The following is a 23,075-nucleotide window of genomic DNA, read 5'->3' as shown; positions in this document are numbered from 1 at the left end:
TATTATAGAGCCTTTTATACTTCCGGGACAGCAGTGACTTAATACTGAGGCCTCTAAGGGGAAGACCGAGATAACTGAGTCCTGCTTTACCCATCTCGGCCTGCCGGAAACGGTGTGGGTGTAGGCCTCTCTCAGTGTATGTTGGCGTTCTAGGTGAACCGAGACACAGGTGGAAGCGGAGGAGAAAGGCGGGGCCAACCGGAAGGGGCGGGTTCATGGGCGAACCCACCCCTCCAGGCCGGGTTTCGTCCCTCGCCCCGCCCCTTCCCCCGCCCGGACGGCCATGGCCATTCCCGGCATCCCCTATGAGAGACGGCTTCTCATCATGGCGGACCCTAGAGATAAGGCGCTTCAGGACTACCGCAAGAAGCTGCTTGAGCACAAGGAGATCGACGGCCGTCTTAAGGAGTGTGAGTGCACCTTTCTTTCCATGTAATCAAGTGCCTCGATTCGCTTCTGCCTCTGACAAAGTAGAAGCCTTTGGCCGAGCCCAGCAACCGAGCCTTAGAGATGACCAGGCCTCGGTGAGGGACAAGGCGCTTTGTCATCCGGCCCTGAGCTTGTGGAGCAGCACTCCTTCGGGTGTAGAAATGGACCAGTCCAGCCCAGGTGACAGAACGGCCTCGAGGTGGAAATGAAAAAGAAGTAGAGGAGGAGTGGGGAAGTGGGCCGAGGATGTTTCCCAGGTTAGGGTGCAAGGAGGGTAGTGCTGGTGGAGTCCCGGGACTCGGAGAGGGAAAGGCACTTGAGTCAAGCAAGCTCAAACAAGAGATGAGACTCAGGGAGTCGGCTTGTTCTTGGAGTCGAAAGACGGCCGCGGAGCTTTAGAGAGAAGTGTTCCAGTTGTCATAATAACCCATATCGTCTTTTGTCGTGTTTCGTGTTGTACTGTATCAGGCATACACATTTCCCTTACCTCCTTAGTGCTTAACTTTTTTTTCACTTCATTTTCATTGAAAAGCATGAGTGGTTTAATTAAATGAAGGAGGACCATAATTAAATGATTCTTTGGAGAACTGCATTTGTTGACTTTATTTAGGGTAGAATATCAGAGAATAACCAAGTGGGTAGGTGAAGAGGTGAGGAAGGGTCTGATTATCATTCGGATTTGTAGTCGCAAATCCTAAGTGTCAGGGTGTCAGTATCTGTTAAGAATATAACGTAAGATGTGCTTAAACAAGTATTGCCGATCAAGAAAATAAAAATAGGGTGCTTTCTCTGTAACATTTTGTTGTTATACATGCCACCTACTCATTACAAACAGCATTATGTCTTGTATGATTTGAAATAGTGGATGTGAAACTTAGGTAAAGTGAAATAGACTTATGTAAACAGTAAAATGAGAAGTAGCCACTTAAACACACTAAGATTACTGTTCAATTAAAAATGTTCAAATTGTATTATTTCAGTAAGGGAACAATTAAAAGAACTTACCAAGCAGTACGAAAAGTCTGAGAATGATCTGAAGGCCCTACAAAGCGTCGGGCAGGTAGGTAATGGAGTTTGGGGAATAGGGGTCATGGTAATTTGCTTTTTTATTTAGCTGTTGCCAAAAAGTAATGCTTTTTATTTTCTTCCTTAGATTGTGGGTGAAGTGCTTAAACAGTTAACTGAAGAAAAATGTGAGTGAATTAGCTCATTAATTAGTAAAGAAATAGCCCACCTCTCTCTAACTTTTGAAATGCTTATTATTTTAATGACAATAATGCAGAGAGATAGTATTTTTGCATAGACTTAAGTTTTCCTTCAACTAATGTCTTCTTGAAGGACAGAAATACAACTAAACCCTCTATCAACGTGGATATGTATTTTTTTACTTTCTATTTTTCAATTAGTTCTTTTATGTTTTTTCTTCTAGTCATTGTTAAAGCTACCAATGGACCAAGATATGTTGTGGGTTGTCGTCGACAGGTAATACTTTATATTTGTATAGGGCCTGATGATTGACAAAAGTAGTTTCATGTAAGGTATTGTCTCTAATTCTTGAGGCAAGCAGGTCGGGCATTTACTCCCATAACTCACAAGGATGATTTGTTCAGACATAGCTAGTTATTAACAAAGCCTGAATTCAAACCATGGGCTTTGACTCCTAGCATTCCGTACTTGCTACCGTATTACATTGTCTCAGTCAGATCTATTAATAGCCACTTAGAAATAAAAGTATTTTAGAACTGGAAAATAGACATTTTAATGTCATTTTTAAAGAGGACTTACAAGTGTTAGATACCACCAGTTATCTGTGTTTATATTTAGACATTCAGAACTGTTACTTATGGACTGTACCATGGCCTAGGTTAATTTTGTGTGAGGTCATTTAGATTAGGGTAGGGCAAGTCGAAATAATTCTCAATTTTATTTTATAGTTATCAACGATGCCAACAAATGACCTCAAGTCATTCAGTAGTGTCTAAAATCAATTTATGTACTATTCTTTAGAAAGTGTCCTTAGATAGAGAATTCTTTTAAATTCATTGGAAGAGCTTTCTCTGTTTAATTGTCATTTCAGGTTCAGGTTTTAAAACGTTCACAGAACATGGCTGTAAGGGATAATTTAATCCAGAAACTAAATCTCATATTAGGATTTTGCCTAGTATAGAAGTGGTTGACATTTTCTAAGTCAAAATATTAGATACCTAAACTAACAAGGGGTTTTTATGTCCCTTTCAGGGCTCTGTGGATGCCAAAAGTTGGCATTTCTAAGATATTTCAGGTTGCATGAGGGCAAGACTATATTTGAAAACTAGAAACATTAGAAAAGCCAAAGTATATATAAGTTGAGTATCCCTTATCCAGAATACTTGAGCCAGAAATATGCTTTAGATTTTGGCCTTTTTTTCTTCAGATTTTAGAATATTTACATTATACTCATAGAGCATCCTTAATTTAAAAAATCAAAAATTCAGCATGCTCCAATGAGCATTTTGTTTGAGCATCATGTCAGCATTCAAACAATTTCACATGTGGAGCATTTTGGATTTTCAGATTAAGAATACTCAGCCTGTATTCCCTATAGATGTAAACATTGAAATAGCTTCATATTGATCTGTCCTCTTCTTTTTTCAAGTAACCTCACTTCTTAGCCGTTTTTCTTTCCTTAATTGTTATATTAATCCTAGTGTTTTGCCCATCTTCCTAAATTTGAGCTCTTTGTAAAATCCTGTGACAAGTGGTAATTTATATGATCCTGAAATTGTATTGGCATGCAATTTTTTAAACTATTAAAAGGTAACTTGGCCAGGCGCGATGGCTCACGCCTGTAATCCCAGCACTTTGGGACGCTGAGGTGGGTGAATCACGAGGTCAGGAGATTGAGACCATCCTGGATAGCACGATGAAACCCCGGCTCTACTAAAAAACAGACAAAAAAATTAGCCAGGCATGGTGGTGGGCACCTGTGGTCCCAGCTACTCGGGAGGCTGAGGCAGGAAAATGACTTGAACCTGGGAGGCAGAGCTGGCAGTGAGCCTAGATCACGCCACTGCACTCCAGCCTGGGAGACGGTGAGACTCCGTCTCAAAAAAAGAAAAAAACAAAAGTAACTTGGGCCAGATGGGGTGGCTCATGCCTGTAATCCCAGCACTTTGAGTAGCCGAGGTGGGCAGATCATGAGGTCAGGAGTTCAAGACCAGCCTGACCAACATGGTTCAACACCATCTTTACTAAAAATACAAAAAAAAATTAGCCAGGCGTGGTGGCACACATCTGTAATCCCAGCTACTCAGGAGGCTGAGGCAGGAGACTCGCCTAAACCCAGGAGGCAGAAGTTGCAGTGAACCAAGATGGCACCACTGCACTCCAGCCTGGGCGAGAGAGACTCCGTCTCAAAAAAAAAAAAAAAAACAAGAGGAACTTCATCTTTGAAAAGTAACAACATCCTGAGTGTGAGGTGGATCTATTAAATTCTATCTAATTTTAGCCAGATATGCCAAGAAATTATTTAGTATGATTGAACCTAATGTGTAATGTGCTCAGCATGTGCCTGTCATGTAGCAAAGGCATGAATGATGGTTGCGGGGTTTTGGGACTTTAATTTTAAAGCATTTTAATAAAAATCTCTAAGGGGAAACTGCATTTTTCCCTTTTCTCATGAGCATTTAACACACATTCTTCCCAGAAGCTGTACATTTCAAAATAAATCTGATGAGCACACCTTTAAAATGCTTCCCTTTCCTCTCCCTAAAATGTTCACTAAGGGATTTTTCTATAAATGCTTTGGTAGCAATTCCCAAAGTCACTGTACCATTGCCACCTCAAGCTTTGCATATTAGTCATTTCACATTTTACACTGAGATTACACAAAGGGGCATTCTTTTAAGGGGCAGGCGGAAATCACTTTAAATTACTTATTTTATAAGCCATTTTGTTAGCATGGAGTTTATAGTCTAATATTTGTGTTCTCTCTGAAGGGTAAAAATGAGTATTTGACTTCTAAATATTAAACTCTTGGTAGGGTGTTATTCCTTTCTGAAGTGTTTATGTAATATCTTTTGTTTTACAAAACTAGCTTGACAAAAGTAAGCTGAAGCCAGGAACAAGAGTTGCTTTGGATATGACTACACTAACTATCATGAGGTGGGTTTCTTATTCTATTGAGTTTACCTTTTATTTTCACAAAGGGTGGTTTTTGTCTGAGATATATGCTTCTTGAGATCACTGAATATTTTGGCACTTTTTACCTTTTACTAGTTTCTAATTAAGCACATCTTTTTGAGATCAGCTGGAGGTGTTTGTATGAGCAAGTTATCTGTATGCTATCTGTAGGCTGAGAGAAAATACATCTTCCAAAATAAAAATACTTACCTTTTCATTCTAGATATTTGCCAAGAGAGGTGGATCCATTGGTTTATAACATGTCTCATGAGGACCCTGGGAATGTTTCTTATTCTGAGATTGGAGGGCTATCAGAACAGATCCGGGAATTAAGAGAGGTTGGTACTGTGTGCTTTGTTCTCTGAGCTTAGCTAATAAATACTAGTAGGTTTAGGATTCTTCACAGGAGAAACAGGATGAAAAAGCACTTTTTGTCTAAATTATCTAAATGGTAGTTAAGAATATTATGCATTTACTATTCTTGCTAAGAAGAATAACACTGAATTTCTAGCTGTGAAAATTAGTTTTTTTTATTTGGAGATAAATTGGTTTTAGAAAAATCCTGCTCTTTTTGTGGCAAAGGAACGGAGAAAAAGCTAAGAATAATTGATGTAGTCTGATGTCCTGTGGTTTTGATTATCATAATCAGTTACTTGGGATAATGTGTGCAATGAGTTTTTTCCATAACCTCATTAATGCTAGCTTCCCACGCTTACTGAAGGGTAGGATACCTATTCCTTAAATATTTTATTTTGTTAAAGCTGTTTGCTGCCATTCAAGAAAACCACTGGCTTTAGAATTGTCTTAAATCTTTTAAGCTTTTAGGTGAAGAATCAAATCAAGATTGCCTTACTTCGTAGCACAGACAGCTTCTTAACTGTTATCTGTAAAGCAAATTACATTGTCCTATGGATTTCATCCTAAATTAGGCTGTGAATATTTAGGAGTTAATGGGAGTAATTGGAAAGTCTTACACAATCTGATTTAAGCCTTAAGCCAGTTTTCATACTTCAGTACATTAACTTTTTTGGAACACTTATTAAAAATAAAGATTACTAGGCCCTCTGAGTGGTTTTGATGGACTAGATTGGGAGTAGGCACAGGAATTAGCATTCCAGGTAATTATGAAACCCAATTTTTCTTTGACAATACTTGAAGAAACACTGGTCTAAGTGTAAAAAAAAAAAAAGGCAGTTCTCACCTGTATTTAATGAAAGGGCAACAGAGGAAGAACAAGTGCTTCATAGAACGGTGAAAACTTACTTTCAACAGTGATTTGCTGCATTAGCCATAGGAGCAGAAAGAATCCCATGTGTACATGCGGTATCCTTTACTGTCTGCAGATACTTTGCACTTTAGAGTATTGATTTCTCTCACTTCTGGCTTTTCCCAGTCACACTTTATGCACATATGGACACAACTTTTTTTTTTGTTTTGAGACAAGGTCTCTTTCTTTTGCCCACGCTGGAATGCAATGGTGCAATCTCAGCTCACTACAACCTCTACTTCCCAGGCTGAAGTCATCCTCTCACCTCACCCTCCCAAGTAGCTAAGGCATGTGCCACCACACTTGACTAATTTTTTTATTTTTGTAGAGATGGGGTTTCACCATGTTGTCCAGGCTGTTCTTGAACTCCTTAACTCAAGCCATCCTCCAGCCTTGGCCTCCCAAAGTGTTGGGATTTACAGGCGTGATTCACCACACCTAGCCCAACACAACTATTCAATAGAAATTTCTCTCTCGGTTGGTTGTGGTGGCTCAGGCCTATTAAATCCCAGCACGTTGGGAGGCCAAGGTGGGTGGATCATCTGAGGTCAGGAGTTCAAGACAAGCCTGCCAATAAGGTGAAACCTCATCTCTCCTAAAAATATAAAAATTAGCCAGGTGTGGTGGTAGGTGCCTGTAGTCCCAGCTACTCAGGAGGCTGAGACGGGAGAATCTCTTGTACCTGGGAGGCAGAGGTTGCAATGAGCAAAGATCACACCATTGCACTCCAGCCTAGGCAATAGACTCCGTCTCAAAAAAAAAAAAAAAAGGAATTTCTCTCTCAAGTTACTGGTACTATAAGTAATTTAAATTGGACTTTCAGATCCTCAATATCCCTCAATATCTCTAGTCTCCATTTTTCTTCCTTGAATCAATCTTGAGAGCAGAACATACTGTTCTTTTAAAGCTGCTGTGGGAAAATGCCAACAGATAAAAATTTTATATACCTTTTCTCTTGGTATGTTATCAAATCCATCCCCCATTTTAGAATTATTTTGTGTTGTATTTTCAAATGCAAACTAGTATAGATCTTTTGAGTTGGGTTTTCTGTTTATATGTTCTTTTGACTTAACTGATTTTTTTGTAGTCTAATTTTTAATTGAGATATAATTTACATTAAAAAAATGTAGATTCTTAAGTGTACATTTCAAATATGTTTGGACAAGTAATATATCTGCGTAACCATCACCCCAATCAAGTGTGTGGTTTATTTAAAAAACATTATTTAAATTTTTTTAGATTTAAGATATCTTAAATCTACCTAAAGCAAAACCTCTTAATATAAATGGTTTTACCTAGCATGGAAGTCTAGGTCTGTTATGAATTATGATGTGTACACCTAACTAAGGTGATATTTGACTTAAAGTATTTGAAAGTACATTAAAAATCTTGACTAACTTTTTAAGAAACATTTAACTTCCTTTCTAGGTCATAGAATTACCTCTTACAAACCCAGAGTTATTTCAGCGTGTAGGAATAATACCTCCAAAAGGCTGTTTGTTATATGGACCACCAGGTTGGTATTGAATTATTTCTACTCCACCAATAAGATAAATGAATTAAGGAATAAAAAAATGAAAATTTTTTTTATTTTTATTTTTTTTTGAGACAGGGTCTCTCTATTGTCCAGGCTTTAGTGCAGTGGCACAATCTTGGCTAACTGCAACCTCTGCCTTCCGGGCTCAAGTGATTCTCCCACCTCAGTCTCCCGAGTAGCTGAAACTGCAGGCATGCATCACCATGCCTGGTTAATTTTTGTATGTTTTGCAGAGAAGCAATTTTGCCATGTTGCTCGGGCCGTCTCAAACTCCTGGACTCAAGCAATCTGCCCACCTTGGCCTCCCAAAGTGTTGGGATTACAGGCATGAACCACTGCGCGTGGCCATAAGATGGAAATTTGATGTGGGTAGTTCCAACTTCTACTCTGTTCAGAGTGAGAATGAGAGAATATTTATGTTTACTGTTCTTTCAGGCATGCTTAGTGCATTTGTGCCTCACAGTATATTTATCTTAACAGGCCATGTGATTCTAGTTTAATAGTCCTCAAATTGTGGTTCACAGATCTAGAGGTGCTTTCATGGAATCTGTAAGGTCAAAACTACTCTATAATACTAAAATGTTAAGCCAGGCACAGTGGCTCACACCTGTAATCCCTGCACTTTGGGAGGCCGAGGTGGGCGTATCACTGGAGGTCAGGAGTTCGAGACCAGCCTGGCCAACCAACATGATGAAACCCTGTCTCTACTAAAAATACAAAAATTAGCCAGGCGTGGTGGCGCACACCTGTAATCCCAGTTACTCAGGAAGCTGAGGCAGGAGAATTGCTTGAACCTGGGAGGCAGAGGTTGCAGTGAACCGAGATCGCGTTCCAGCCTGGCTGACAGAGTGAGACTCCTCAAAAAAAAAAAAAAAAAAAAAAATTTTTTTTTTTTTTATATAAGAGAAATGTACCTATAGCATACTGCTTGACATACATAGCCCCACAATGACACAAAACAAAAAACTAAAATGTTGTTTGGCTCTTCCACTGTGCTGACATTTGTGCTGATGGTGTTAAGAGCAACATGGGTAAAATTAAATTACTTGCACTGTAGTGTGAATCAGCGTTAGTGGCACGAAACAGTGCTAGTTAGTAACCATTGTGTTCTTCACTGCCACATAGTTGCTGTGTAAAAAAAAAAGTCAGTTTCACTTTAAAGTCCTTGGTGAAACAGTAAAAATTATTAATTTTATTAAATCTTCATCTTTGTGTAATATTTTGTGTTCTTTGTGATGAAATGGAAAATACATATAAAGTATTTCTGCTGCATATTGAATAAGATAGTTGTCTTTAAGAAAAGCACTTGCACAGTTATTTAAGTTGCCAGCTGAATTCGTTGCTTTTTATGCAATAGTATTTTTGCTTGCATGGACCATTTACAAACATGCTGTGGTTATCAGACTGGTTACTGGTTATTAGTTATTGATTACTCAAGACTGGTTTTTGGTTATTTGCCTCACATTTTTTCCAAAGCGAACAAATTGAGCCTGTCATGTTAAACAACTGACACCATCTGTTGCCAGTGATAAAATTTGAATTGTCAGGTGAAAATTAGAATTTTTAAAAACATATATCTGGCACTATGTGGTTGACAGCTTTTTCTTTTTTTTGTTTTCTTTCTCCTTTTTAAATTTTTTTAGATAAGGTCTTACTCTGTTGCACGGGCTGGAGTGCAGTGGTGTGATCATCTTGGCTCACTGCAACTTCTACCTCTTGGGCTCAGGTGATTCTCCCACCTCAGCCTCCTGAGTAGCTGGGACTACAGGTGTGTGCCACCATGCCAGGCTAATTTTTGTGTTTTTAGTAGAGGCAGGTTTTTGCCATGTTGCCCAGGCTGGTCTTGAATTCCTGGGCTCAAGCAACCCACCCACCTCAGCCTCCCAAAGTGCTGGGATTATAGACATGAGCCACATTGCCCAGCCACGGCAGCCTTGTAATATATTAATACTTAAAGACTTTTCTGATCAGATAAGTCGTGAGAATAACAAAAATTTTTTATATTGTGTAATGAAAAATGTCAACGTTTGGAAGATTTCCATAACTCAACCAGTAGTTTCCAAATAATCAATGCTTGATGTTAAAATATGCATAAGTAAAAGATCCAGTCAGTGTACAGGATAGACCAACGTATTTTAATGTAACAGCAGTTTCTGTCATAGTCCATGTTGTAAGTAGATAGCTATTATAAAAAAGACAAAAGATAACAAGTGTTTGCAGCAAGTGGAGAAAAAAGGAAGAACCCTTGTACACTATTGATGGGAATGTAAATTAGCACAGCCATTTTTGAAAACATGGAGGTTCCTCAAAAAACTAAAAATAGAATTACCGTATGATTCAGCAATCCCACTTCTGGGTTTATATCTAAAGGAATTGAAATCAGTCTGTCAGAGATAGCTGCCCTCCCATGATTATTTCACAATAGCCAAGATACAGAAACGGCCTAAAAATTGCCCATCAATGGATGAATGGATAAAGAAAATGTGGTGGCCAGGTGTGGTGGCTCACGCCTGTAATCCCAGCACTTTGGGAGGCTGAGGCAGGTGGATCACCTGAGGTCAGGAGTTTGAGACCAGCCTGACCAACATGGAGAAACCCCGTCTCTGCTGAAAATACAAAATTAGCTGGGTGTGGTAGTTCATGCCTGTAATCCCAGCTACTCGGGAGGCGGAGGCAGGAGAATCACTTGAACCTGCGAGGCGGAGGTTGCGGTGAGCCAAGGTCGTACTATTGCACTCCAGCCTGGGCAACAAGAGTAAAACTCTGTCTCAAAAAAACAGAAAAAGAAATGTAAATATACACATTGGAATACTATTCAGCCTTTAAGAAGGAAACCCTGTCATTTGTGACAATATGGATGAATCTAGAGGATGTTATACTAAGTGAAATAAGCCAGACACAGAAAGACAGTTACCACATAATCTCATTTTCATGTGTTAAAAATTGAACTCATAGAAACCAAGAGTAGAATGGTCGTTACTAGAAGTTGTGGTGGTGTATGGGGATGGGGAGATGTTCGTCAAAGGATATAAAGTTCACTTAGGAGGAATAAGTTCTAGGTGATTTATTGCATAGCATGGTGACTATAACAACATATTAGCTATTTCAAAATTGCTAAAAGTAGATTTTAAATGTTCTAACCACAAAGTAATGATAAGCATGTGAGGTGATGGATATGTGGATTCGCCTGATTTAATCATTCTTCAATATATACATATATCATAATTTAACCCATAAATATACAATTTATTTGTCAATTTAAAATTGATTTTAAAAAATTATATTTTAATTACAATTTTAATGTTGAGAGCAAAAGTACTTTGGAATTTTTTTTCTATTTGAGACCAGGTCTTACTCTGTCACCCAGGCTGGCATGCAGTGGCGAGATTATTGGCTCACGCAACCTCCACCTCCCAGATTCAAGCGATTCTCCTGCCTCAGCCTCCCCAGTAGGTGGAACTACAGGCACGTGCCACCACACCCAGCTAATTTTTTGCATTTTTAGTAGAGACGGGGTTTCGCTGTGTTTCAATCTCCTGACCTTGTGGTCCACCCGCCTCAGCTTCCCAAAGTGCTGGGATTATAGGTGTGAGCCACCACACCCGGCCAAGTACTTTGGAATTTTAAATGACAATTCTATTTAGGATTTAGCTTTCATTTTGGAAAATTTACTTGCCAAACGATTATATTCTTTTTTTTTTTTTTTTTTGAGACGGAGTCTCGCTCTGTTCCCCAGGCTGGAGTGCAGTGGCCGGATCTCAGCTCACTGCAAGCTCCGCCTCCCAGGTTTACGCCATTCTCCTGCCTCAGCCTCCCGAGTAGCTGGGACTACAGGCGCCCACCACCTCGCCCGGCTAGTTTTTTGTATTTTTTAGTAGAGACGGGGTTTCACAGTGTTAGCCAGGATGGTCTCGATCTCCTGACCTCGTGATCCGCCCGTCTCAGCCTCCCAAAGTGCTGGGATTACAGGCTTGAGCCACCGCGCCCGGCCCAAACGATTATATTCTTAAAAGGATTTTAAAAATTTGTTTCACGTAGGCCAAGTGCGGTGGCTTCTGTCTGTAAGCCCAGCACTTTGGGAGGCCGAGGTGGCAGTATCACTTGAGCCCAGGAGTTCAAGAGCAGCCTGGGCAACACACAGAGACCCCGTCTCTGAAAAACAAACAGACAAACAAAAAACTTAGCTGTGCGTGATGGCACGTGCCTGTGATCCCAGCTACTTGGGAGGCTGAGGTGGGAAAATCGCTTGGGCCTGGGAGGTCAAGGTTGCAGTGATCTGTGATCTCGTCACACTCCAGCCTAGGTGACAGAGTGATTGCCTGTCTCAAAACAAATTTTTTCTACCTTACCATCTAATTAAGACTTCTTTTGGTCATTCTTAGGTACGGGAAAAACACTTTTGGCACGAGCTGTTGCTAGCCAGCTGGACTGCAATTTCTTAAAGGTAAAGGGAAGATTATTTTGTACTTAATTGAAATTTAATTTTACTTGAATTATCTTATATTTACCTTCCTGTTTTTCCTTTAATCAGGTTGTATCTAGTTCTATTGTAGACAAGTACATTGGTGAAAGTGCTCGTTTGATCAGAGAAATGTTTAATTATGCCAGAGACCATCAACCATGCATTATTTTTATGGATGAAATAGATGCTATTGGTAAGAATAACACCCTTGTTGAAAGTTTTAGGACATTTTTTTAAATGTAAAAGAACGGCCGCACGCCGTGGCTCACGCCTGTGATCCCAACACTTTGGGAGGCCGAGGCGGGCGGATCACGAGGTCAGGAGATCGAGACCATCCTGGCTAACATGGTGAAACCCCATCTCTACTAAAAATACAAAAAATTAGCTGGACGTGGTGGTGTGCACCTGTGGTCCCAGCTACTCGGAGGCTGAGGCAGGAGAATGGCGTGAACCTGGGAGGCGGAGCTTGCAGTGAGCCAAGATGGCGCCACTGTACTCCAGCCTGGGTGACAAAGTGAGACTCCGTCTCAAAAAAATAAAATAAAATAAAAAAATAAAAAATAAATAAATGTAAAAGAACCTTCCCCCCCCCCCCCCTTAATCTGTAATTGTGATTTGTAAGAAGTAGATACCAGAATGAATTAGATGTTATTTTAACCGGTTTTAATAACCTTTCACGGCCGGGAGTGGTGGCTCATGCCTGTAATCCCAGCACTTTGGGAGGCCGAGGTGGACAGATCACGAGGTCAGGAGATTGAGACCATACTGGCCAACATGGTAAAACCCTGTCTCTACTAAAAATACAAAAATTAGTTGGATGTGGTGGCACGTGCCTGTAATCCCAACTACTGAGGAGGCTGAGGCACGAGAATCGCTTGAACCCAGGAGGTGTAGGTTGCAGTGAGCTAAGATCATGCCACTGCACTGCAGCCTGGCGACAGAGCGAAAATCCGTCTCAATAAATAAATAAATAAAACTTTCACTTTAACAAAATGAGAAATGTTACACCAAAATCCAGTCTAACTTTGTCAGCATAATTCTTACTCTTTAGTTTTCATCTTAATGTTTTAAGCACAGACTGTTCTGTTTTCTTAAATGATAGTTATAGAGGAAAAGAGTAATGCATATAAATTTCCAAATCTACTATTTTAGGTGGTCGTCGGTTTTCTGAGGGTACTTCAGCTGACAGAGAGATTCAGAGAACGTTAATGGAGGTAATATTTGGTAAAGGGGGTTTATAAAGAAACCAATGTTTATTAAATGAAGAACTGAACATTGCATATTTGATAGTCAAAATATATAGAACATTTTAAATGAAATATAAAATTTGAAAATATTGTCAGGAACGAACATGTTTCTCACAAACTCTAAGAAAATGACTACTAGAAAATAAGGCTATCTGCCAAATTCCATTTGGTATATACCTGTACTATTCTGTGTGTTTTTGAGCAGATCAGTCATTCATATATTTAAATTCTTATGAATGTGATCTTGTGGTAGTTTTATGAAGACATTTTATGTAATGGTCATATTAAGACCGTTGGCAATAAATGAGCTATAATTATGTATGCAGCTGCTCTAAAAATTATTTTTTCTCTCAGTTTATTGCTGAGACTGAGGCAATTAAAATAGTTTTGATAATTGAAGAGGATAGTTGACACAATGAAAGAATGCACATAAAGCTTTCCCCCAGTTTTACCTTTCCCCACTCCAAATTCTGTGAAAATGATAGCAAGACTCCAAATACATTTGCCACTTCAAATAGAAACTAGGTAGCATGGGAAATGCAGTGTCAAATTCTTTCTTCTTAGGAGTATTTGAAAAATCTCTTTTCATAAATTATACAGATCTGCTCAGAAGATACGTAGTATTTGGAAATTATAAAATATCTTAGAAACCTTAAATTGAGATATTTTTAAATGACACAAATACTAATTTTATTCAAGTAACTAATATATCATCAACTAACACATTGTCAGACTTGCTATATTTTAGAGTTAAATGCAGTAAGGTTTTTCATTTATTCAAGAAAACTTTAGAAATTGAGACAATATTTTTTATGTCTTTCAATATTTCTGTGTACAGAATTATTTGAAAAAATAGACCAGACATGGTGACTTCTGCCTGTAATCCCAGCACTTTGGGAGGCCCAGATGGGCAGATCATGAGGTCTGGGCATCGAGACCAGCCTGGCCAATGTAGTGTCTCTACTAAAGATACAAAAATTAGCCGGGTGTGGTGGCACGTGCCTGTAATCCCAGTTATTCAGGAGGCTGAGGCAGGAGAATTGCTTGAACCAGGAGGTGGAGGTTGCAGTGAGCTGAGATCGCCCCATGGCATTCCAGCCTGGGCAACAGAGCAAGAATCTGTCTCAAAAAAAAAAAAAAAAAACAGTCCCTCAGCTACTCAGGAGGTTGAGGTGGGAGGACTGGTTGAGCCCAGGAGGCGGAGGTTGCAGTGAGCGATAATCAGGCCACTGTACTCCAGCCTGGGTGACAGAGTGAAACTCTGTCTCAAAAAAAAAAAAATTATGGATTTACTGTCAAATTTGTAGAAAAATCTTTGTATCCAGTTATCCTAATATAAATGTTATGTCTGACATATAAGCACTTTATATATTAGATTTTATTATTAGCTTTTATTTAAAAAAAAATAAAATTTTGGACTTTGGAAATTAGATCCACATAGTTTAATTTCATAATTCTTGACATGATGGAAGCCTTCAGATTTATTAAAACTACCTGGTAGCTATAGAAAGATACATAGCTATTAAAAGGCACATAAGCTAGTTTAGAACTTTGAGGCTGGAAAGTATATCCCTTTATATAATAGAGAGAAAATTAGAATTCTGTTAAATGACCATTCTGAAGATAGAACATATCTATCTGTAGACAATACATTTCATGGCATTAGATATATAAAAGGTGCATGCTATTTTTTTAATGGTTAGAATGTTTGTAAAATCTGATTCTTAATATTCTTAGTTACTGAATCAAATGGATGGATTTGATACTCTGCATAGAGTTAAAATGATCATGGCTACAAACAGACCAGATACACTGGATCCTGCTTTGCTGCGTCCAGGAAGATTAGATAGAAAAATACGTGAGTTAAGGTTCTTCACCTACTATCCATTTCCCTTTGTGCCCATTTGTTTTTCTGTGCTTTCTGTGCTTCAGTTCACCTTCCACTGTATTTTATAAAAGATAAAACTGGACTATAAAATAATTTTTTATTTTCAGATATTGATTTGCCAAATGAACAAGCAAGGTTAGACATACTGAAAATCCACGCAGGTCCCATTACAAAGCATGGTGAAATAGGTAAGGAAGTCATCTATTTTATATGTATTTACATTTGGTAAATGAAGAAAAATACTGTTAGAAATTACTGATAGTTTCCTAAATCTGGTTTTAAATTCAGCAAATAGTTATTGAGCATCTACTGTATGCTGGGAACCATTGTAAGTGTTTTGTAAGGGCTAACGATATATCAAGGAACAAAACAGACAAATCTGCCATTAGAGAACTTACATTTTTGTTAGGAAAAAACAGATAAAGTTAGTAAAACAAAGTATAATAGATGATGATAAGTGCTATGGAGAAAAATAAAGCAAGAAAGTGGGGGGTGGGCATGGTGGCTCACTCCTGTAATCCTAATGCTTTGGGAGGCCGAGGCAGAAGGATCACTTGAGGCCAGGAGTTTGAGGCTGCAGGGAGCTATGATCATGTGCTCCAGTTTGGCAAGACCCTGTTTCAGGGGGAGAAGAAAAGAAAAGGGGGATAGGAAATTAGGGAAGTGCCAGGAGCAGGCATGAGGATATACATTTTTAAACGACAGGGAGGATTAGCATAGGGAAGGACTGACCAAGAAGGTCATTTTTTAGAGATAGGGTCTCACTCTTGCCCAGGCTGGAGTGCAGTGGTGTGATCCCAGCTCACTGCAACTTCTGCCTCCTAAGCTCAAATGATCCTCACACCTCAGCCTCCTGATTAGCTGGGACTGCAGGCACATACCACCAACCCTGGCTTGTTTTTTTGTAGGGAAGGGGTTTCACCATGTTGCCCAGGCTGATCTTGAACTACTGGGCTCAAGCAATCTGCCCATCTCGGCCACCCAAAGTTCTGGGATAACAGGCATGTGTGTCTGTACCCGGCCTGGTTTCTTTGGTTTGGTTTTTTTGTTGTTTTGTTTTAAATTTATTCCTGTTAAATGCTGACAATAGGTCAGATAAAGAGTTCTCAGAGTAGACCTTTGGATTTAACTATGTGGAGGTAATTGGTAATCTTGTCAAAAGTAGCTTCTTGGGAGTGGTGGAGAAGCCTATTTCAGATGGGTTTCAGAGAGATTGAGAAGAGAGGCATTGAGTTTACACATTTCTTTTAAGAGTTCCACAGAGGGGACAGAAGAAGTAGAAGGGGAATGCTGATGAGGATTGGCAGAGTTTTCTTTAAGATGGAAGAGTTTACAACCCCCTCTTTTCTTTCTTTTTTTTTTTTTTTGAGACGGAGTCTTGCTCTGTCGCCCGGGCTGCAAGCTCCGCCTCCCGGGTTTATGCCATTCTCCTGCCTCAGCCTCCCGAGTAGCTGGGACTACAGGCGTCCGCCACCTCGCCCGGCTAGTTTTTTGTATTTTTAGTAGAGACGGGGTTTCACTGGGTTAGCCAGGATGGTCTCGATCTCCTGACCTCGTGATCCGTTTTTTTTTAAATAATGCTGCTGGGAATGACCTAGGAGAAAGAGAAATTGGCAATGTTCTTTCCTTGAAGGCGGATTGGCCCTATATATATGTGTACTTTTATGAGACTGGAGGAAAGGCAGAGTACATAGATGCTTATGAGGACAGGTTCTTAGATAGTGCAGAAACTTGTAGAAGTGTTTTTTTCTGAATGCTTCTGTTTTCTCAGTGAAGTAGAATGCACATTCAGAATGAAGATAGGGAAGTATTAGAGATTTGAGGACAGAGGAGAAGGTATAAAGTCATTACCTATGGAAGTGAGGGATTGGACTAGGGTACAGGCCAGTAAAACATGGCTTGTGAGCCAAATTCTGCCTGCCCTGTGTTTTTGGAAACAAAGTTTTGTTGTAACCCAAGCATGCTCATTTATCTGTTGTCTATGGCTGCTTTCCTACTAGAATAGCTGAGTTGAATAGTTACAACAGAAACCATATGGACTGCAAAGCATACAGTATTTACTCTCTGGCCCTTTACATAAAAAGTTTGCTGACCTCCAAACTAGGGAAATCTAGTATAATTTCCAGGTAGCCTTAAAAACTCTTTAGAAGTTAATGGTCTGAAATAATGACAAATAGCTGATTGTTGCCTTTCACTATCTTCGTTGCTCCTGTTAGAGAGTTTTGAACTGGAAAGACTGAACTGAACAAAGGATGTCAATGTGTAGGTTTCTTCCACAAATACTGAACTCTTGCTAGATGCCAGATATTGTGCTAGCCTTGGGAATTCTTGCTCTCAGGAAGTTTACAATGAACTTAAACCTGATTAAAGACAAATCATGAATATCTGTATGATTTCAAATAGAGAACGACATGCCCTATATTGCCTGACCAAAGAGTGCATCATCAAAGTTATTCAAACTGTAGTCGCCTGTGCTGTCTTATTTCTCTTCCTATTCTGTATCAGATCCATTGCTGCTACCCCAATCCTATAGCTCTTCGATTCATGTCTGTTATGTGGGTGGGTGGAGAACTCACTTTATTATTGCTACCATAGATCTGATACTTCACCACTTGAATCTTGCACAGAAACCAGAGAAGCTAGCTAATGCCTGCAGTAGCATTCAAAAATTCCGTGTGATACAATGATGTCTGATTACATTTCAGTTTTGCTATACTTTATATTTGGCTTGTATGATTAAACAAAGTAAATTCCATTGTTATAATTGGTTTTGAGTGTTATAGGTTTATTCAAATTAAAGATTTGGTTACAGTTTTGATAAAAGTCATAGCTTAACAGGTATCTGGAGTTCACATGTGCATAGCTATTTCACTATATAAAAATAGGTTAAGGTATTTTGAGATTTTGGTGATATTTCCTGTTTTTAAAGTTTCAGGGGTGTGTCTAATTCTGCTTGGTGCTGGTTTATTTAACAGAAGTCTTAGTTTTTGCATATTAATATTGTGGAATGTTAACAGAGGTGATGTCTAGCTGATCAAACTCAAAGTAAGCTCTTCAGTTTAAATTTTCGATGTGGGCATAAATCAAGTAAAGGTCTAATTTTTAAAACTAATTTCCAGTATGTTTTCTAAACAGATTATGAAGCAATTGTGAAGCTTTCAGATGGCTTTAATGGAGCAGACCTGAGAAATGTTTGTACTGAAGCAGGTAAGGGTTTCAAGTACAGTTTTACTATTGATTTTGATTTTTAAAATTTGCTGAAATTGTTTTGAGTTTGTCCAAAAGCAGAGCCTACACTTTGCAAGGATTTCGGTTGATGCTGTTCTTTTAGGAATTGATTCCAGGAAATAGGAGAAACAGAGTAAGCGAGATGGAAAGAGGGAAAGCTAATATGAGGGTGCACCATTGAGGTAGGTGCTGTGGGAAAGGGAGGTTAGATCTCAGAGAAACATACAGAATGCCTACCAGGATCACCCAGCTGAAAGTTGGGAGACTAGAACATTGATTTACCAGTACTCATCCCCCATTGGATGTGATTTGCCCTTGGTAGTGTTAACTCCTTTGCACTTCCACATGCCTTAGGGCAGAATGTGGAAGGAGAGGCATGTAATAGAACACTGGCCCCCTGAAGTAAGTCTGAGGCTCTACAGAATTGCCTACTACACCTGTGGCTGGAATTAGAATGGGCAAGCACCAGAGGTATCTGCTGCAAAATGGATCATGTATGTTGTCTGATACTAGTCTGTGAGCAGTGTTTTGAATGATTGATTTATGAATTATGTGATCATGCCATTTGTGTAAAATGTAGTATTTAAATATAATTCTCTGTGGATTGTGTGATACTTTTTTTTTTCACTTCTACATTGTATGTAAAAATTGTGTGATGCTATTTTTATTTCCAGTACCAAGTAGCTTTCATACCCTACCTAGAATCATTTAGTTTTTGTCTTCCATACAGAATCTTTAAATAGAAAAAATAAACTTCTACAGTATAGTTACTGACTTTATAGGTTATAGATTTTCTTAAGTATTAGAATATGTGATTTCCTCTTGCTTTTCATATCATGTTTACCCTTAGTAAATTCAACACAGTGTTTAAAGTGGCTGCTCAGGGAGGGCTTCTCAGTACAAGTATCTTCATGGGTACTGGGTATGCTGTGAGTCAGTATCTGCATCAATATGCAGGTCGGATACTTCCGTTCATGTCTAGAAATGCTGTCAATACAAATCAGGGTAAATCATGCTCGCAGAGCCTTATCAATAAACTAAACTGTTTAGAGGTAAACTATCATATAGCTTGAACAAGTTAGAGTAATTTATGACATTCTCTTTCCAAAATGTAAACCAGACCAAATTATTATCAGAAGATTGTTTTGGTTAGATTGTAATCCAAATGCAAGCTGTGCAGTGAACTTAAAGGCTGTTGCTATCAAATTATATGCTTTTTTCCCCTTACATATTCTTACAAATTTACCTTTAGTTATTGCAAATGAGCTATAACTTCTGTGTGGATTAAAATTTTAGTTTTTTTAACTAGGTGGGATATTCACATCTGGAAGCATACTGAAATTCTTATTTTCGTTTTAGACTTCAAGCCTTTTTTGTTAACATTTTTCTGTAAGTTAAAATACACTTGATTCAACTATAGTTGCCCTTCCTGTTCAGGTCCTGACATTTTCTTTTTTTGGATTAGAATATATCTGTTTTATTTTTTCTTTTGAGACGGAGTCTCACTCTGGCCCAGGCTAGAGTGCAGTGGCATGATCACTGCTCCCTGTAGCCCAGACCTGATCATTTCTCCTTTATCTCCCGGTAGCTGGGACTACAGGCGTGTGCCACCACGCCCAGCTAATTTTTGTATTTTTTTGTAGAGACAGGTTTCACCATGTTGCCCAGGCTGGTCTCAAATTCCTGGGCCCGAGTAATCCACCCGCCTGGGCCTCCAAAAGTGCTGGGATTACAGGTGCAAGCTACCAGGCCTGGCCAGGCATTTCTGTGCAGATTTAGTCATTCACTAAAGAGATTTGGAAAACAGCTATGTGTGCAGGGTTTACAAAAATAACTTACCTAGTTTCACTGTAGCTTTCTAAATAAGTTTTGAAACTTTATTTTTTTAAAAATCAGTCATTTCCATTCACCTGGTTTCTAGGACAACATAGATTGTTTCCTTATGTAGACATCTAGAAAGGAAACAAGATAGGAAATAATCCTTGAAATCTTCTATTTTAACTCCCTTATTTTATGTAAGTGAAAATTCGATACAGGCAGATCCTCAATGGAAATATAGAATTCATTTAATTAGTAGATAGCAATAACCTTACCTGCTTTAGTTTATCATGAGTTAGGATTATCTCAAAATCTGGGACCCATATCCATGACACAACTAATGTTTAAAAAACTACATACAAGGAAACTTTCACCTCTTTGTCAAATAGTATTTGAGAAGGTACTTGTCAAAAAGTTGAAGGAAAAAATTGAGTTGTGATACTCAAATATGAATCAAACAAAAATACCAATTTGTACATAAATTAGGTAAATTTTAACACATGAATAATGACTCTGAGTTTTGCTAAAACCCACTGTTGGCTTTCTGTGTGATTCCCTATTCTCAAAGTTTTTGATTATTAACAAAGAATGGCTATCAAACTTACTCAAGATTTTTTTTTCCCCAGAAATGTGTGCCTTCTAGCAAATTGCTTCCTGTCAAGTTAAATTATGCTTAAAATGTGTACGTGTTGTTGGTAGTTTTGATTTGCTTTGATTATTTATGCTTGTTTTTAGTAAGATCTACAGTCAGATACAGGGACCATTTGAGCCTGATTTTATTTTATTTTTTTGAGATGGAGCCTCACTCTGTCACCCAGACTGGATTGCAGCGGCATGATCTTGGCTCACTGCAACCTCCGCCTCCTGGGTCCAAGCAATTCGCCTGCCTCAGCCTCCCAAGTAGCTAGGGTTACAGACGCCCACCACTACGCCCGGCTAATTTTTGTGTTTGAGATGGGGTTTTTACCATATTGGCTAGGCTGGTCTCAAACTCCTGACCCCAGGTGATCTGTCCACCTTGGCTTCCCAAAGTGTTAGGATTACAGTTTTGAGCCACCGTGCCCAGCCTTGAACTGGATGTTAAATATTCATATAATTGTCTCACCTGTTTTTGTTTTAGAAAATAATCACACCACTACTATGGATTTTTTTTTTTTTTTTTTTGAGATGGAGTCTTGCGCTGTTGCCACGCTGGAGTGCAGTGCCGCGATCTCGGCTCACTGCAACCTCCGCCTCCTGGGTTCAAGCCATTCTCCTGCCTCAGCCTCTCAAGTAGCTGGGACTACAGGCGTGCGCCACCATGCCCAGCTAATTTTTTTTTTCTTTTTTTTTTTTTTTTTTAGTAGAGATGGGGTTTCACTATGTTGACCAGGATGGTCTTAATCTCTTGACCTCACGCTCTGCCCACCTTGGCCTCCCAAAGTGTTGGGATTACAGGTGTGAGCCACTGCACCCGGCCTGTGGATTTTAATTGAAAAAAGATAGTGGTTTTTAGCAAATTAGAACTATTTTTAGCAAATTACAAACTTCACATTTATTCCATATAATTATATTGTTTTTCATATAATGAACATATAATTCATATGTGATATATAGCAGTCATGTTGTTTTATTCTCCACAGGTATGTTCGCAATTCGTGCTGATCATGATTTTGTAGTACAAGAAGACTTCATGAAAGCAGTCAGAAAAGTGGCTGATTCTAAGAAGCTAGAGTCTAAATTGGACTACAAACCTGTGTAATTTACTGTAAGATTTTTGATGGCTGCATGACAGATATTGGCTTAATGTAAAAATAAAGTTAAAGAAAATAATGTATGTATTGGCAATGATGTCATTAAAAGTATATGAATAAAAATATGAGTAACATCATAAAAATTAGTAATTCAACTTTTATGATACAGAAGAAATTTGTATGTTTGTTAAAGCTGCATTTATTGCAGCAAGTTACAAAGGAAGAGTGTTGAAGCTTTTCATATTTGCTGTGTGAGCATTTTGTAAAACATTGAAAGTTGTTTGAGATAGTGGTATAAGAAAGCATTTCTTATGACTTATTTTGTATCATTTGTTTTCCTCATCTAAAAAGGTGAATAAAATCTGTTTGATTTAGTTCTCCTACATATATATTCTTGTCTTTTCTAAGAGTACATTTACTATGGTCCTTTAGGTTCTTTAGCAAGTAAACTATTTGATAACCCAGATGGATTGTGGATTTTTGAATATTATTTTAAAATAGTACCCATACTTGGTGTTCATAAGATCATCTTCTTAAATAAAACATGGATGTGTGGGTATGTCTATACTCCTCCTTCCAGATAGTATTTACATATTCTTCATCTACTGTGATTAAGCTCATTGTTGATTAATTGAAAATATACATGCACATCCATAACTTTTTAAAGAGTATGATTCAATGGAATATTTGCTAATATGTGACTTGGTTTTCTTGGTTTATGTAAGATGATAGGTCCCTGTTGAGGATGTGAAGGTCTGGACCCTCTTCCAGGAAAAATTATAACATACGCACAATTTTGCATATACTATACTTTCAGGAAATTTATTGTTTCCCAGGCTCATCCAAGGACTCTTTAGGTATCTATGGATACCTGGCTAAGAGTGTATGATGTAGGGGATGTAGGAGTGTCAGAAATGTTCAAAACAAGATTTCTGTTACCTATACATGGTTCGTTCTCGTATCATCTGGCAATAAAATTATAACAGTACACAAAGGAATCATCATTGGGCATAAATAGTTATTAAAGATGATGGTGAAAAGAAAAGACAACTTCAGTTTCATGAACACTAAAGAACCAAAAATATATGACCTAGCTACACAATAATTCTTCAAATTAAAAGCTTCCTAGCAGGATATTATGTGCCTTTTTTTAATTTTAAAAGACGAAGAACAGTTAAAATAGTGATAGAGAAAATGGAGTGCTCAAGTTAGCCATCTAATACCCAAATTATTATACAGTTCTGTTTCTATGTGTTGGCAGTGCATTTTATGTGACAATATGAAAAGAATGTAGGGGGAGGTTTA

The 23,075-nt window shown here is 38.5% G+C and overlaps 1 protein-coding gene across 2 annotated transcripts; it reads left to right on the top strand.

Annotated features, from left to right (window-relative positions):
- Positions 1 to 268: 268 nt before the first annotated feature.
- Positions 269 to 22,157, top strand: PSMC6 (proteasome 26S subunit, ATPase 6). 2 transcript variants are annotated; one of them, XM_023222607.2, is made up of 14 exons: positions 269 to 410; positions 1,410 to 1,489; positions 1,583 to 1,622; positions 1,859 to 1,911; positions 4,505 to 4,572; positions 4,814 to 4,928; positions 7,286 to 7,373; positions 11,777 to 11,838; positions 11,926 to 12,049; positions 13,009 to 13,070; positions 14,841 to 14,961; positions 15,099 to 15,179; positions 18,127 to 18,198; positions 21,660 to 22,157. In XM_023222607.2, the coding sequence occupies exons 1-14, from the start codon at positions 284 to 286 to the stop codon at positions 21,776 to 21,778; spliced, it is 1,212 nt and encodes a 403-aa protein (XP_023078375.1). In that variant the 5' UTR covers positions 269 to 283; the 3' UTR covers positions 21,779 to 22,157. The 2 variants fall into 2 exon arrangements, with proteins under 2 accessions (XP_023078375.1, XP_031791625.1); XM_031935765.1 differs by lacking the exon at positions 269 to 410 and adding an exon at positions 453 to 609.
- Positions 22,158 to 23,075: the final 918 nt, after the last annotated feature.

The sequence above is a fragment of the Piliocolobus tephrosceles genome, chromosome 6 (genome assembly GCF_002776525.5).
Source record: "Piliocolobus tephrosceles isolate RC106 chromosome 6, ASM277652v3, whole genome shotgun sequence".
In the NCBI taxonomy this organism is placed as follows: domain Eukaryota; kingdom Metazoa; phylum Chordata; class Mammalia; order Primates; family Cercopithecidae; genus Piliocolobus; species Piliocolobus tephrosceles.
This window is presented reverse-complemented; position numbering and strand designations above follow the sequence as displayed.

What these genes read in the sequence shown, in the direction of transcription:
- PSMC6 (XM_023222607.2), top strand. Translation starts at nt 284, where the DNA reads ATGGCCATTCCCGGCATCCCCTATGAGAGACGGCTTCTCATCATGGCG. An exon ending in CCCTACAAAGCGTCGGGCAG is followed by an intron (nt 1,490 to 1,582) that starts GTAGGTAATGGA and finishes TTTCTTCCTTAG; the next exon opens with ATTGTGGGTGAAGTGCTTAA. An exon ending in TGGACTGCAATTTCTTAAAG is followed by an intron (nt 11,839 to 11,925) that starts GTAAAGGGAAGA and finishes TCCTTTAATCAG; the next exon opens with GTTGTATCTAGTTCTATTGT.